Source organism: Coptis chinensis, chromosome 4 (genome assembly GCF_015680905.1).
Source record: "Coptis chinensis isolate HL-2020 chromosome 4, ASM1568090v1, whole genome shotgun sequence".
NCBI lineage: Eukaryota > Viridiplantae > Streptophyta > Magnoliopsida > Ranunculales > Ranunculaceae > Coptis > Coptis chinensis.
The window spans coordinates 64,795,999-64,813,098 of record NC_141459.1 but is presented as its reverse complement, the minus strand read 5'-3'; the positions used below and the strand labels follow the sequence as shown (position 1 = coordinate 64,813,098).

The 17,100-nt window shown below is 37.4% G+C and overlaps 1 protein-coding gene across 1 annotated transcript; it reads right to left on the bottom strand.

Moving 5' to 3' along the window:
• Positions 1-4,574: 4,574 nt before the first annotated feature.
• LOC147504389 (Class II aaRS and biotin synthetases superfamily protein) lies at positions 4,575-17,059 on the bottom strand. Its single transcript, XM_086557293.1, has 7 exons — positions 15,520-17,059; positions 15,225-15,404; positions 12,025-12,282; positions 11,778-11,912; positions 11,030-11,311; positions 8,001-8,141; positions 4,575-5,084 (listed from the first exon to the last, which is right to left on the bottom strand). The coding sequence occupies exons 1-7, from the start codon at positions 16,888-16,890 to the stop codon at positions 4,779-4,781; spliced, it is 2,673 nt and encodes an 890-aa protein (XP_086413419.1). The 5' UTR covers positions 16,891-17,059; the 3' UTR covers positions 4,575-4,778.
• Between the last annotated feature and the right edge of the window lie 41 nt (positions 17,060-17,100).

The window sequence follows — 17,100 nt, the reverse complement described above, 5'->3', positions numbered from 1 at the left end:
ACACCACCAGATCAAAGAAACTAATTACGAGTCATGGAAGTAACTTCGTCTATGAGAGATTCGTACCTCTACCGAATGCTCGCGAATTTACCTAATGTGTCAAAGATTGAATCCTTCAACGGTTCACACTTCAAGAGATGGAGAGAAAGGGTGTTCACAGCCCTAGATGTACTCAACTATGCAAAGTATCTCATCGATACAAAGACCCGTGGAGGGTTCTAATGATTTCGAAAGAAATCAAAGTTCTTTTTTCGAATGGGAATAAGGTATGTCGTCATGCTATTTTGAGTACCTTGTCCAATGAGATTTTTGATATTTATTGTTCAAATAAGAGTGCACATGATATATGGGAGAGTTTGAACAAGAAATACATAATAGAGGATCTTTGGTACTTTCGAAATATGCTATTGGAATTTTCTAAAGTTCCATATGAGAGAGGATAGAGATGTAACGTCTCAAATCCATGATTTTCATGTCTTTGATTAATGATTTGAAAACCGGGGGTATTAATTTACCCGAATCCTTTGTTCTTTGGATGTTTGATTGAGAAACTCCCCGAAGTCTTGGAAACACTATAAAAATAGTATGAAGCATAAAGCGTAAGCGATGACTCTTGAGGATGTGATCATTCACATTCACATAGAGGAAAAAAGAACAAGACTTCGGGATGAGGTGTTGTCTAAGGAATTTCATTCTAAAGCCAATATCGTTGAAGGTAATCCCAAAGAAATCTAACAAAACCTCTAAGAAGCGAAGTCCAACAAAAATAAGAATTTCAAGGTCAAAGGCACTTCTTTTAAAAGGAGTGGTACCGCAATGGAAAATTGTTATGTTTGTGGTAAACCCGACATAGGGCTTTTCAAAGGCGCATACCAAGAAAGACAATCGATGATCCTCCCAATGCTAATCTAGTTGAGGAGATGATATTGTTCTTCTTGCTGTCGTCATCCACAGTGTTCATAGCCAATCGGGTGATTGGAGATCCCATGAAGTAGGTTCAAAGGGAAAAACAAGTCACCTCGCCGCCTCGGTATGCTATTGTCTTTATTTGAGGCGTCCCCACCCTATGACTAGATAGCATTATTGTATACTTTGTATAACTTGAATAGCAATGAGAAAAAGGATGAGTTATTTTACTCTTAATGGAATCCATAGTCCATTATTATTTTATGAGATAGTGTATTTTAACCGCTATGTACACTTGATGGATATCCACCTACGTGAATGTAGAACTGGTCGGTTCTTATGAGTATTCAGGCAAATACTCTAGAGCATTCACATAACACGGAAGCCGCAAAGGGCAAAAAAAAGCAATCGCTGAAACAGGCATATAATGAAGGAAATGATGGGGGTGCATGTCCTCTATTTTACTACAAGGGAATGTTGGTTCAAAGATTTTTTAATCCACCACTTTCACGTATTATAAGACATGTTACCCTATGACCGGTTCAAGCCCTAAAAACACCAATATCTTATGCATTGTTTTTTTCGATTCTCTCTCGGCATTTTGTTAACCCATTTCTTTTGTAATATCCTATTCCAAAATAGTGGGGGACTATAAGTATTTTGAAATAGTGGGGATTGTTGGAATCTTCATGTGTATTTCAAATACTTGTGTGTTGTTTAGTCCCACATTGGTGAACCACCACTAGGAAGTGAGGTATATGAGGTGAACCTCTAACATAAGGCGTGCCCTTAGGGTACAAAGGCTTTTGTGTTAGGAGGGAGGACTCACCCCAAAGCCACACACCTTGCTCGCCATAGCATACCGAGACCGAAGTGTGGTCGTGGCGTGGGCTTGGGTTTTGTCTAGTGGGTAGTGGATTACCAATTGCCTAAACTTGGTTTTGCTTTTGCAACAAGTTTCGCTAAGCTAGAGTTCTACTTCGATTTGGTTTTGTGAAACCCGAATTAGAGAGGTGTCCTTCTCCATCTATGATTTGATCATACCTCTATATAAACACCGCTGCGTGTTCATAAGAGATCAATCACGTAACGTAGAGAGAGAGAGACGGAAGAGAACTCGTGTATCAAATCTTCTTCTTCTTCTATATTGAGAGAGAAGATAGAAGTCGTCTTTGCCTCCATACACACCAACCAAATAAGAGGATACTCCTCCTTCTCTCCACCCTACACGAAAACGGATAAGTCTTCAATTACTTAAATCTTCTTCTCTTCTTCCCACCGCCGAGAGAGAGTTATATTGTCGTTCTAGGGGTAGTATGTTCTAGTGCAAAGTCGACCGCTGTTAACCATTGAATCTTGTGAGGAAGACGCCACTGTTGCCTTTCTGCACCATTGGAAGGGGCGAAATCTTTCCTTAAGGACAGCCTAATCCGCGCCTTGGTTATTACCTGTTATTCTGTCCTTGTCTTCTATTGTTTTCTTTTATCTGCATACAACACCATGCCCTGCTCCCTGGACTCATATATCTATGTAATTTCTCTGTAGTTCTTATTAGTAACTAAGGTGTTCAAAGTCTGAATGAGGGAAACATGGGCACACATGAGTTTTTATAGAGGACTAAAAAGAACAAACAGGGAGCAGAAACCGGAAGCAGTTCGATGACTAGCTTGCGGTTTTAAGATAACTAGCATTGCGTCCAAAGGAGTAGAAGGCTTTTTGTTATAATTGTTAGAAAAGATGCCAATCCAAATCCATACTGTCGTTGCCTGCCATGATTTCTCGATACCACCTTGTTGTAAGCACATTGGATGTGATAAGAATGACATCCTCACGCTTCTATAATGTCAATGCGTTTGTTGTTTTGTTATCTTTTTCTTGGTGTGTGCTTTGCATTTCTTGTTTGGATTGGTAAATGTAAATGTCTAAATTTACACCAAAGATTAAGATTTAGTTCTTAGCTCTTAAGTTAGGATAATAAAGAGGGGATAGTTTTATGTAGTGTTAATGGCTGCTTTTCATGAGTAAGAAGATGCCTACATATCTAGTACTGTGTTAGTGAGACTAGAATCAAGCCACACATAGCTCTAAAGTGTGGTTTTATAGTCATTGAGAGTGAGCATCAAGTGTGACACGTGTACTGATGAGTACAGATGTGCGGTCGAGATAGATTGACATGTGTCTATGGGAGGCATGTGGATTAGCAGTTGTAGGTCTATCTGAATTGGCATAGTGTAATGATGGTGTTTTCCGTAATAATGGTGTATGGCTGTAATGATGCATGTATTACGATGGTAAAAAGCCTTAAGGATAAGCTGGTAATGATGACAGTAGTAGGTGATGATGTCAAGAGATGAAGTCGAGTGACGAGTCACTGAACTGCTAAATATGCGAGTGTTCTGATGTAGTGAGTGCGATGGGCATTCGTATGTTTGAGGGTCACGTTATGTTGAGGGAATCGTTGTACGTGCACATCACGTGACTGATGGGATGTCCCTTACAGTAAACATTTTCTCTCATGTACAGTAGTAGAGAACAACAATGTTACTTATCCAGTAACAGAAACGGCATTCTACATTGTGCAAAGATGGTGATTTAGCGAAATCATTAGCAAATTGGTGCTGTAGAATTGCCACCAGAGAACAGAACTTGATCAATGAATTATATATATTTGAGATTTTTTTTTTGTCTCAAGTACTCTATGGCTAAGACTTTTCTTTCAAAGCATTCAGCAATTGTTTTTCATAGTGCCTAAAATCTGGACCTACAACCTTTATTGAGGTTTCAAAATCTGGGGTTTTCTCTGTTCTAACCCAATACCAAATGCGCTAACCCTAAGAGCATTCCCAATGCAGGGGATTATGAGGGGTTTGTGATTATAGTCACCAGTTTTGTTCAAAAATGGTTGTACAATGCAGAGGTGAAAAACTGGTGAATTTAGTCCCCAGTTGATTTTAAGGTGAAACCTTTTACCGAGATAGTGGCCGACTTGTTAACTTCGGACGGGATGTTGGATTCCATCTTATGTGTTTTTTTCGATTTTTTTTTTCGGATGGAATGTTTCATTCCGTCTCGCGTGTTTTTTCGATTTTTTCCGGTTTTTTAAACTTCAGACAAAATACCGGACAGGATGTTACATTCCGTCTAGATAAAAAAACCTCCAGACGGAATCTAACATCCCGTCCGAGATATTTTATTTACTTTTGCATTGCACAACTTCACCTTGTTTTTCACCAAAATGGTGAAAAGAGAGTAAATAAATGCTGAGGTGGCGATGATAAAGGGAGGATTATTTTCACTTGCATTGCAAATGCTCTAAAGAGCTCTAACCTTTCTATACCGCGGATCAGCAGCAGTCTCCACTCAGCGTAGATCTGGCCTCTCATCTACAGTTCGTATGCACTCACGAGGAAGTGCACAGCGTCACAGGGTAGGAGTGCAAGACACATTTGAGCCATTTTTGAACTAAACCAATGGCACACAAATTTTCTGTCTACTAAAATTGTGTCTTGACTCCAAAGATTCGCATATGGAGATTCTCATATCTATTGTAGCAATTTGACATTGGGATTTTGAGCTTAAGGGTAGAAAACTCGAACCAATAACAGTCTTCATGGGTTTTTTCAACTACCCTCTCCATACTGTTCAAAAAAAAAAAAAAAACAATAACAAAACAAAAAACAAAAATGGATTAACTGGTATTCTTTTAACCCAATTGTGGTTCCTAAAATATCCACCTTAACAAACTCTGTTGTGAACTCTAACGTAAAAAGAGTAAGAAGAATACATGCCATTACAATCGGATACCTCCAATTGTAATGATTTGTGCAACGGTGTTTGATAATTAGTTTCAATGGTCCCTTGTGAAATGACAATTAGGACGTGTTCTTCAAACGCTCGGTAAGCTCCTCAACCATTGTCCCTGTTGCGATCTTTTTATCTGTTTTTTTTTCAACATCCTTTAAGGTGACAACACCTCCGTTTTTTTCCTCATCACCCTCAATTACCATCCATGGAATATTCGAGTCAACAGCACGATCAATCAGTTTCTTTACCTTTTTATTGACCATAAATTCTGCTTTCAAGTTGGAGCGCCACAACTCACTCGCCAATTCAGCAGCTCGAGGCAGGTCATCCCCAACAATACCAACTAGAACTTGTGTTTTCATTGCTCGGACAGCCTGCCAATATGGATACAAGAGGAAAAAAAATAAAAAATGAGAAACATTGATGACAACCTGCAACATGAAAATATTGGTACCCAAAGCACACAAATGCAAAGGCTCTGCCAGACCATCCATAAAGGCTCAAAAAATAGTCTTCAGTCCTCAACAAAAATCTGTAAACCAATCCATAGGAAAGGGCAACTCCAAGTGCCTCGTAAACATTACACAAATTCACAAACTATTTGTATTCAGGATACAAGTAGGACGTGTAAGTCAAATAAGTCAACACAAAAAATAGTTCAGAAGCAATGTATAGAAAGAACTATCAACAAACCCTTCTTTTTTTTTCACATGTTTATCAAGAAACTAACAAAGGAAAAAACCTGACTGGTAGTGCGGATGAAAACACCAAGGAAGTACAATTCTCATCAGCAACAGAAGGGGATCCAAAAAAAGCGGCAAGAGTAAAAAAAAAAATACTACCTTACGAACCACAAAAAGGGATCCATGGGTCTTCTGTGGTCTTGGATATAGTAATCCCTGGCAATAGTGCAAACGAATAAAGTATCCAATTGTTATATATTTAGTTATTTACCCTTCATTTTCTATTTTGATCAGTGAAGAAAATTTAAATTTAAAGGACCAAACGACGCAAGAGGAAATTGAGGTAACCTACAAAACAAGCAAGCAAAAAGAAACAGATCTCCCCATCCCAGGTGAAGAAATAAACCAGCCCCTCTCCCAAACAACACTGAACTCTTATCTAGAAATGAAACAATAAAACAGTCAAACCAATTATACTATCAGGACCCTGCTTCATCTCTCAGTCCTTGCACCTAAATTCAGGCTTATGGCCCCAAAGAGACAAATCTATTAAGCTTGGAATTGTGCAAAAAAACCCAACCATCCACCTCTAAGCTAGAGCACTTGAGATAGAAACACCCAGCCATGTATTAACAACAAATCTGTTTTCAAGGCTAGATCCTGCTTCCTCAAACCAGTCAGTTTGCTTTCCACAGGCAACTAAGTTGCATGGACTGCACCACTTCAAGACTAGCAAAGAGAAAGTTAGATCTACCTTCAAGTTGCTTCCTTGTTGAACTGGCTCCTCAAACAACAACTTTTGAATTAAAGCAGCTTCCAAAATGCTCAAGAAAAAAGCACGGAAGAGGCGAGCCTGCACACAAGCTTCACTCAACAACTATACAAACCATGGGCACTTTAACACCCTAAACCCCAATAGGGAGAATGGATCTTCAAGTTTTCGAACAATCAATCTGATCCAACAATAGAGCTTCATATGAGAAGCTGAACCAAGAAGGAATGATTGGTCTCATCTACAGTAAACTACAATCTCTTTGCTAAGGGGACCATGGAGAGAGGAAAGATCTGATTAGAAGTAGATGATGTGATAATCTTAGATTGAAACAAGGAGTGCGAGGAAGGCTTCTGGAGAGACAACCCTAAAAATCAAAAGTTATACCCCTAACATAAAGTGGACTTACACAATGATTTAATGGGTGCTTTTTGGTAGAGACGATATTCCTACTACAGATATCATCTCCAAAAAAATCAGTTAATTTCAATATGCCTAGACTTGTCAAAAATGTTTTAAAAAATTGAAAGATTGTGGATAGTTAATCAAATCGCAAAGGTTAGGCTTTCCATTTAGCTAACTTTTTTGTAAAGATGATGATATCCATGGTCCAAAAATCAGCCACTAATTCAGTGTATGTCCACTTTTTCATAGGGGTGTCAGTCCGCGATGTCATTTAGGGGCGCGAAGGTAGATATATATATCTAATAATTCGTATGGCTCCTCTTATCCCGTCCCTTTCTTCTTGAACGATGTCTCAACATTTACTTTTTCAACTTCTGCTATGCGTTAGAAATTCAGGGCTCAGGGCACCAAGCAGCAAAACATATATTTGATAGCCAGCTAGAACTACAATATCCTTCCTCACCATTTTCCATCTTAAACTGTCAGGACTCAGGTGGGGCTCTACATTTAGTTGGGTTATACACGGATATAAGATTGTAAGGTACAAAGTTGTCCAACAACTAAAGTTGGAAATCGATGGGGCAAAACTCAACCTTTTTTCTTGAATGGTACAAATTTCTCATATCCACGCTTCTCCCTTCCCCCCCTCATCTTCTCGTTCTTACACTGCTTCTTCTCTTATCCTTGCCTTTATTGCTATGAATTAGATTATAGACTACATTAGCATTCCGAATTAAAGTAGTTTGTCTTGATGTCCGCGTCCAGTAACTTGGCTGGTCACACCCTGGTGGTTGTACAAGGAGGTCTTGGGTTGATACCCACTTACATCGAGTTGGGAGTTCTTCATTTCATTAACACCTATTTGCTTCGGTTGTAAGGAAACAACCTCTAATATATAAAAAGGTTTAACAAATAAAGTCAAATAAAAGGAAAAAAGAAACTAAAATTGTAGGTCTTGTTGCCTTGATAAGAGGTTTCGGTTCCAACTCACCAGCGGGAGTTACTTTGGGCATCGCTTAGAAGTGTTGTTACATGTTTGCCTGCCGCTCGTCAAACATGTAACAACACACTGTTGATAAGCAACCGTAACAGGTAAACACTGTTGATAAGCATCCCTCTCTTTTCTACCCTGCTTGTTCTTTAATCATTTGTAAAACAAGCAGTGTATAACCACGTAAACACTGTTGATAAGCAACCGTAACGGGTTATCCCCCATCCCTCTCTTTTCTACCCTGCTTGTTTTTTGTTCGGTAAGTACTATAAATGGTTAAGATCAAGTAATTCCCGAAAAGTAGGAACCATGCAGTTCGATAAACAAACATAGCTAATATAGACATGTTATTATACAACTCTGTAACTGTAGCATGCTTTTTGTCATGTGTATTTTGTGTGTGTGTGTGTGAGAGAGAGAGAGAGAGAGAAAGAGAGACCTGCTTGTTGTCTTTTAAAAGATTCTCCATTATAGTAAATACTCGCTCTATCCCAAGACTGACACCAACAGCCGGGACCTGCTTCGAACCAAACATTTCTATAAGACTGTCATAACGTCCTCCAGCTGCAATGGAACCAACCTATAAACATGGAAAACAAACAACTTAATCTTGACGCCATGATGATCAAAGCACAACCGGAGATGAGTAGATATCATAAAACAATTAAGAAACCATGGAAATTTATAGTATGTCTTCATGGAACATTGTAATATCTTAACTGCAGTAAGTAGAGGAGATGTGCGAGTGCAGTTCGTTATGAATGCACAGGGGAATACTATATCATTCATTTATGGATTTACCTATCAAAAAGACCCATATGGAATATTGACTACACATGGTTCTAGATGACTGATTTCACCGTGGTACCACATGGTGCCCTCAAAACACAAAATGCTCTAAAAACTCCTAGTTGACATTTTAGAATGTTAGTTTACTATTGTTAAGGGTATGATGAAGTTAAGACTTAGATCCTTAAAGTAAAAACGTCTACATTTCAAGAATACGATGCCCAGAATCAAACACTATAAGAGATTCATCAACCAGAAACCCCAGATAAAACCTATGTAGCATTGACAATCAAGTGTAAAAGGGAAAGACAAATCTGTGTCAGACACACATCTCATTTGGGTACAATGCACAGATACATTGAAGGTTATATACCTCGATTTTGGGATAAAAATGTATTCTTCTTACGAGCTCCAAGAATAAAAACATGAACTGCATCAGATCATTCTTCAAATGAGTTTCAACATAACAGAAATGCCAGAAAGCACCAGAAAGCACCAAATGCTCTTGTGATATTGTGTAATAGCTTGCTTCTGAATACAGGCGGCTTAGGACATAGTCGCAAGTGGATCCATGAGGATATGAACTTAGACTCAGACAGCCATGGACTAGGCCACTAAGAAGAAAAGGCAAGATCATACTTGAGTAAGTTAAGTTGTTATATCAACAGTAGCATGGTTTATATGGAGAAGATTGCGGAATTTTGTAGATGGCTAGGGTTTGAGGTAGAAGATGACTTCTAGATCTAGAATTTCGTTTCTCAAAAACCAGATTAATTTAAGGCAAGTATTGTATTTTTCTAGCCACAGTATATTGCATCTTGACACTCGAGGCAAATGGGGAGAGGAGAGACATCCGCTGAATGGCAGAGTGAAGGAAATGAATGATCGAATTGAAATGGAGGAGAGTAAGAAACACTAGTATGCCTATTTAGAATGGGAAGTACTTATTTTCTTATGCCAATATACCGGCAAAAGAAGAGCAAAATAGAGCAAAGATATAACTTCACTGGAATCAATTGAACTATATATATATATCAGTCCCGATCTTAGAAGTATATACTTATTTTAAGTTAAAATAAGTATGCAAGTAAAACTTCACCTAGAAAATAAATTCAACCCTATTTTTTTGCGGATATGACCTACTCACCATAAAGATTATCTCCACAAAATTTCATATCATTTGGAAACCTCTAAACTAAGTAAAAGATGATTGCAAAAACACGACATTTCTGGACCGTTGGATTTCTTTTTAAAGATGACAACAATTTTTAGCTAGGTTAGAGGTTTCCATATGAGCTCAAATTTTGTAGAGATAATCTTTATGGTATATAGGTAATACCCACAAAAAATTAGAGTTGAATTCATTTTCTAAGTGATGTTTTAATTACGTACTTATTTTAACTTAAAATAAGTATGTACTTCTAAGATCGGGATTGTATATATATTGTTCTTAAAACCATACGATCTTGATAGATCAGAATAGTGCCATTAAATCGTGGAGGACAGGAATCACTCACAATTCCTTCTATTCAATTTTCAATAACAGGGCACAGAATTTTTTTTTGACCAAGACGACTTCTCTTCTTCTTTTTTAAATTGGGTTCCGCTGGACCAACCCAACACAAGTAAACCTTGGTCAGGTCCATTGAACTTAAACCCATGCCACAATTTTTTGAAATCTAAACTAATTTCACTCTTTTTCTTACCAATTTCACCCATTTTTTCGAAATTTGAATTTCACCCTTTTTTCCGCAAAAATTAAACCATTACCACTTCATTACAATGACATGTTCTTTTGGATCCAATAGCATTGCAATATTTGTTTCAATAGAACATAAAATCTCTATGTGCCTATGTCCATAATTTGTTGAATGATGGAATAACTTTTTTTAACTCATCAAGTGTTGGGTTTCTCATCTTCCTACGGTTAGGAATTTGAATTTTGAGTCAATTGTAATTGATTGGGAAGCTATAGTGCAACTTTGATGTAACTATTATAAGGGTAGTGTGGACCTCTCACACTGATATTCTAATACAATACTGTTTTATCGACCAAAAAAAAAAAAAAAAAAAAAGTGTTGTGCAAATAAGAAAAAACAAGTGCTTAATATTTTTCTTATGGTATGTACATATATGTAAAAATTGGCATCACCTATATAAAAGATGGCTTAAATTTTACGATTTACGATTTAGTAGAAATAGAAAACAATTCCCGTTCCGATATATTTATCTCAAGTATTTGATAGGGTAAGTTGGAGATGATAGTAATATAGGGTGGGGGGGGACTTGGAAATGCCCTTGCTCGTGCTTCCTAGGTTAAGCATTGAGTGCCTCTGCCTTCAATTTCTTTAATTATTTTAAAGGATATTCCTTTTTTTTAGTGTTGAAGGTATAAATGCAACTTAGTAAACATATTTTCTGCACTGAATAAAAACAATCACTCCTCCTTTCTAATAAAATCACTATATTGATCGATAAGCAGGAAAAATGCATTGATTCATCTATAATGATATGAATAATTCCTCTATAGTGATAATACTTGCAAATCTCCAAACATAGGGAGAGATTGCATTCACCTGCTAGTCCTCTGTATTACTAATCATACATGCAATATTCCTTGTCAAGGAGTGCATAGGTAATATAAAGGAATAAAATTACTGGCTACAATAAATAATTTACCTGTGTACTGCCTTTGAAAACAGCTTCAAATATAACTCCCGTATAATAATCAAGACCTCTTGCAAGACTCAAATCAAAAACCACTCTGTGTAGAGAACCTGAAGTCTCCAGAGCCCTGAATAGAATCTCCAAGTCATTTAATGCAGCAGTAGATCCCTCCTTCTTCAAAAATGGGCTGCCCTCTTGTTTCAAATCAGACAATATTTCCAAAGGAGGTCCCCGTTTCTTCACAAATTTACCAATGCTCTCTGCTATTTCAACAGTCAAACCTTTTGTTTCCACCTACCAGATGCGCAGAAAATTTTGAATATAACAGATGTCAACTACTAGAAGAATGAAAAAACAACAAAAAACACGAAGAACAACACCAACAAGAGAAGAAGAAGAAAACTTTGTCAAGCAATAAAAGAACAATATACAAATCCAAAAATTACTTTAAGTGATATAATTCACCCTACGCAGTCTAATCTAATTAAGAAAATCAAGATGTACTTCTAAAGAAAATATTTGTTAAGTAGCCACATTAAAAGATATGTAATCAGGCTCAGGCACCACTATTTTTACTAAATTACTCTATCTAATTCAATTCCAACAACATTAGTATCAAAACTTGCAGAGAAACAGAGTCGGCTGCTACGTGATTTTGCATATGCATAATAAAAGATGGAACTGAACATCCTGTCAACAAGATGCATACAACCAACTACTAAAATTGGCATCCGCTTCTAAGTGGTATACGTATTCTCACCATCTCAATAGAAATCTGCTCAAAGGATAGCTTATCCAACTTGTCAATGCTTGAACATATAGTTCTGAATTTTTCAGGGGGGACGCCACATATCTCCAACATTCCATCCAGCAACTTCCGATGATTCAACTTTATCTATGAAAGCAAAGATAAAAAAATAAAAAAATAAAAAAAATCTATAAACACACTTTGAAGGTTGTAAATCTGAAATAAAAGTTTAAGTAACAATAGATGCAAAAGAAACTACCTCATAGTCACCGATATCTAACTCATCAAGCAATTCAGTTAAAACTTTAACAACCTCGAAATCAGGCCCCATCACTTCAAATTGACCAGCAATATCAAAGTCACATTGATAAAATTCACGATATCGCCCCTTGGATGGATTATCCCTCCTGTATACTTTAGCTATTTGGTACCTTTTCAATGGGTTGCCACCATTCATAGCTATGTATCTGGCAAATGGAACAGTTAGGTCATAGCGCAGAGAACACAGCTCACCACCCTGAAAGCATGTAAATAATCAATTGCAAACTCGTTACGAATACGACAAATAATCGAACAACTTTTAGTTGAAAACAAACAGAACAAAAAATGTTAAGCAGCTGTATCCCTATACTTACAAAATAATTGTAAAGAGAGCGAACTTTATAGGTCAAGACTGTTTGTTAAGCAGGGAAGTCAAAGATTATAAAGAAGGACAGCCAAGTTTTGTGGTCAGTCCTTTGCCAGGCATACACACTTATCTAGACACACTCTCAACATGACACAACATATGGTAAACATTTAAAGGGGTATAAGCCTGTATTGTATGAATTATGAAAACACCTTCGAAAATGAGGTTGTCAGTGACTAAGTGTGCAACCTCCATAAACTTCTTGAACTTTAGATTTTAAAGCGCAAATGAATTATTAGTAAAATCTACTTTATTTAGTCAGTGTCCACACAAGTTTTCTTCTAGATTCTACATAGTATTTCCTGAATTGACCTTCAAAAAAAATCAAAATTGTAAAGTTCATAAATAATTTAATTTGCTCGGTAAAACAAAGTGTGAACATTTGACAGAGATAATCATACTCAACCCAAAGAAAACAGACTTCAATTCACCAACTATTAACTATTCCAACCCAAAAGCAACACCCAAAGATGGAGAATTCAATTTGCCCAAACTCTCCTAAGTCAACAGTAACATATCAATAGTTAAATACTATATCTTAGTCTATGCTTACAGAAGTATCATCGCTTTTAAGCTTCTCATACGAAAATGTCAAATCTCATATAATTGTTGGACATCTACATGCTAATGCCCTGGTGGGGGAGGTCTACAACATAAACGCTGTTTCAGAGTGTTACTTCCTCTGTAAGACCTAGACCAAGGGGGCGTTTGGAAACTCTACTTTGAGTCAAATTTTAACTACCTAAAGTTAAATGACGAGGAAGTATATTTGTTAAGGACAAAAAAACTGCTAAATAGGAGCAAGTATTTTGCTTCGTTAGATAGCCCTTATTAGTTGCTTTCTACTTCTAGCAAAATGACTAGAAGCAAAATCGTGGAGTCCAAAAAAATTCGGTTATCTACTTTTCACTACCCCATATCCCACTATTTTCTCTCTTTGTTTTTTACAAAATCTCCACCATCCACCTGTGATTCCCAAATCTCTATTTTTTAGGAAAGAAAAATAACTAACCCCACCTCTCCACTAACTACTGACTTCTTTCAATACTTATTTTTACCATCCAAACTAACTATTGACTATACTACTTTTAAATGTACAAAAAATAAAAACCCAAATGATTTCAAATACTTTGACTTGAAGTTGCTTCTAGTTTTTTTTTTTTTTTTTGCCAAATGCCCCCCAAATTTGGATACCAGTAAAGAAGAGAGCCAAAAAAAGTGACTGCTAGACCCTGTGTCCAACACTCTGACCTATAGGAGTGGTGGTGGTGGGTGGGGGGGGGGGTAGACCATTTTCAACCAGACTTGGCCGCCTAAGCGCCACCCGAGTAGCGCCTTTGGCCAGTCAAAAGGAGCATTTGACCAGTCAACATAGAAAAAACCTATGTTCCTACAGTACCATATGATACATGTCTACATCTCAATAAAAACAATTTTTGCAGTTTGTTTACTCTTATATTCTTATAGTAATAAATCATATTTCATAAACAAACACTAATAGTGTAGGATTTTCATACAAATTACAAATTAAATAATAGTAAATCATGTTTAGAATAGAATAGAAGGTTGAGAGTTTTTATTAAACTGTTGGATTTCTTTTTTGGGTTCAAGAGTTTTGAACTTAATTTTTAAGCTTTTTGTTGGGCTTTTATTTTATTTTTTTTAAGTTGCTTGTACTTTGAACCACCTTTCCCGCCTTATAAACCACCCTGCCTTGCCAAAGGCGCCTGCCTAGGCGGCGGCTGCTGCTGCTGAGCAGGTCAGGTCATGGGCGGACTTTGAAGCAAACAAAGTGTTGGTGTGAAAAACCTGCCCAAGCGCGGCGCTCAGGCGGCGTCTTTGACAGCATAGTCTTTAGTTACACCACTAATTCTTGGGCAGCCGACCTTACAAAAGTGCCTCCTTACAAATAATTAACAATGAAAGTGGCATATCATCATGGAGTTGTAACTACGTTAATAGATTATTTTCTTAGTCATTTAGGGTAGAAGAAACACTAGTTTGAAATCATATGCACAATGTGTCCGACACGTGTGTCCATGTGTCTGTGTGGTCGACATGGATTTTTTAAAGAATCCATGTTACTTAGCTTTTAACAAAAATAGCTTTTATTACAAAACATGAAGTATTGTAATTAACTACTCCTGGTGTATGGGATCATTCCTATGCAACTTAACAAATAAAAGAACTTTTCTTCGTTCGTGTTTTCTCACTGCAACTTAAAATCATAACCAATCATTCATCAAATTCTACTAATTCACATCAATAAGGCTGGTCAAAGCGGAAATATGACAATAGATTTGAAGCAATATGCATAAATTGGCGAAAGATTGAGCGCCGTCAACTTATCTTAATCTGTTAGAGAAAGATTGAGCACCATTAACAAACTGGTAGAGAATGAGTGAGAGAAAGAAAAAGAGATCAAGTGCCATTAAACACCCAAACTGAAATGGTTTTTTTTATGGATTGATTATATATTGGTTGAAGCTGTTGTTTTTTTTCTTTAATGGAAGATGGATCTTTACAACTTGGTTCCTAACTTCTATTCAGTTTTATGTTCATGTTCAGACCCTGTTCTCATTTTGATTAAGGGTGATCAGGCCATTAATAAAGTACCAACGTCCATCCAGTCCACTAGCGGAAGGACCAAAACCTAATAAAATCGGAAAAAAAATGCGTAAACCAAAAACCCTATTACCGATAGGGGCTTAAACCTAAAAGCCAATATAAATCATATACACAACAAAAGGTTTCACAAAAAAATGTGTTACCTGGTCAGCAAGGTCATATATCAACTTTGAATCTTCCCCATACTTCCCCATAAGAGTCTCCCTCATTTCAAAAACAGGAGTGTCTAAGGCTGTGGCTCCGTGTTTCTCGAATACATTCTGTATGATTGAGAACGCTCTCTGTCGAATAGCCATTTGTTCTTTTGCAAAATCACGTGTACCCTAATAAATGCACAAATGAAGCAGTATAAATACTGGTGGAAAGTGCACATCTGCATGAATAAAACAGTATTTGTAAAATATGTTCACATCCAAATGATGCATGGTTTAATCTTACCTTGGGAAGTTTGGGAAGTCTTGTAGATTCATTGCTATCTACAATGCCTTTCAATGTCTTCAAAAATACATCAAGACTCGGGCTTGGACTGAAAAACAGAAATAGATCTCTTGCCCACTCAATCAAGGTCTGGGAATCGTCAACCGCTTCGTCACCATTGTTCTTCAACCTGTTCATAATAGTTTCCCTTATTTGACCAGTTCCCTTTCCCAACTTCCCCTTCTTTTTCTTATCACTCTTTTTGTTCACTTGAATACTCGAAGAAACAACAGAAACCCCTACTGGCTTCTCTCTCGGGTCAATTTTCTCAAGTACAAACAATGCCAAACCTCCCTCCCAAGCAACAATTTCCCTAACCTTCACCAATAAGCTATACACCTCATGAAAATAACTAGTATAATCTACTCCAAATAATTCATCCAAGTTACGATACACATCATTCAAATTTTTTACACTCCCCTCAAACATTTTCAACACATTAGAGCGTAAACCCTCATCGCTAATCAACTCACAAATCAATTTCCCTCTACCCCAACTACTCTTACCCAACAACAACAACGACGAAGCTAAACTCGAAACTTTTCTCCCCAACGCATCTTCACTAGGTACACTAGAATTCAAACCACCACGCATTCCCGCATGTAACAATCTCACCGCCTCTCTCAAACTCCCGTGAACCGCAGGAATCTTAGATACCACATTCATCTCCTCAACTTTCCCAACTAACTTGGAGTTAACAAGTAAAACCTTCAAATCACTAGCTACACCACACACGTCTTTATCGGATAACCCATCCCCAGAATCCATAAACTTATCTAACCCTTTAATATTAACACCTAACGCCTCACACGACAATGCAGCAATTCCATCAGCTATAACCGCTAATGCTAACGACGAATGGTCTAATATCGCACAAATTCCTTCTAACCCGACAAATGAATTCTCTAAAACATATAACTCCCCATCAGTTAAACATCTATCCTCAAACCTTAACCCGTCCAAAAAACTCGACACACTCCCCCAGTCTAACTTATCCTCCTCCTCCACATTGTTGTCTAACGTGTGGAGGATTAAACGCGGGATATCGGGTCGGATATTAATACTGGTTCGGATTAATTTATTGAGTAGGACTAATAAAGAAGCTCTTGATTCTTCTTTGGTGAGGAATTTTGAATTCTGGTTCGGGTTTGGGTTTGGGTTTGGGTTTTGGGTTTGGATTTGGGTTGAGGAGAGTTTAGATAGTGCGGAAGAATCGATTTTTGTAGTAGCGAAATTGTTTGCGACGGCGTAAACGGAGGAAGAGGTGAGATACGAGTCTTTACCTCCAATTGTTACTACAGTAACTTGTTCATTATTGTTGTCACTCGCCATTTGGTTAAGTGGTTTACCTGGTGGGAGAATTGGAACACAATGTGATGAGTTGCAAATTTTATATAAACCCTTGTTTCAATCTTTGACGGTTTTTATCTGTCTCAAAGAGAGAAAAAACGTGAGTGACGCTGGAACAGGGTTTGGGTTAGGCCAAAATAAAGGAATGCCTAGCTAGCTAGTGAGCAAGCCCATGGGTTATAGTGGGTCAAA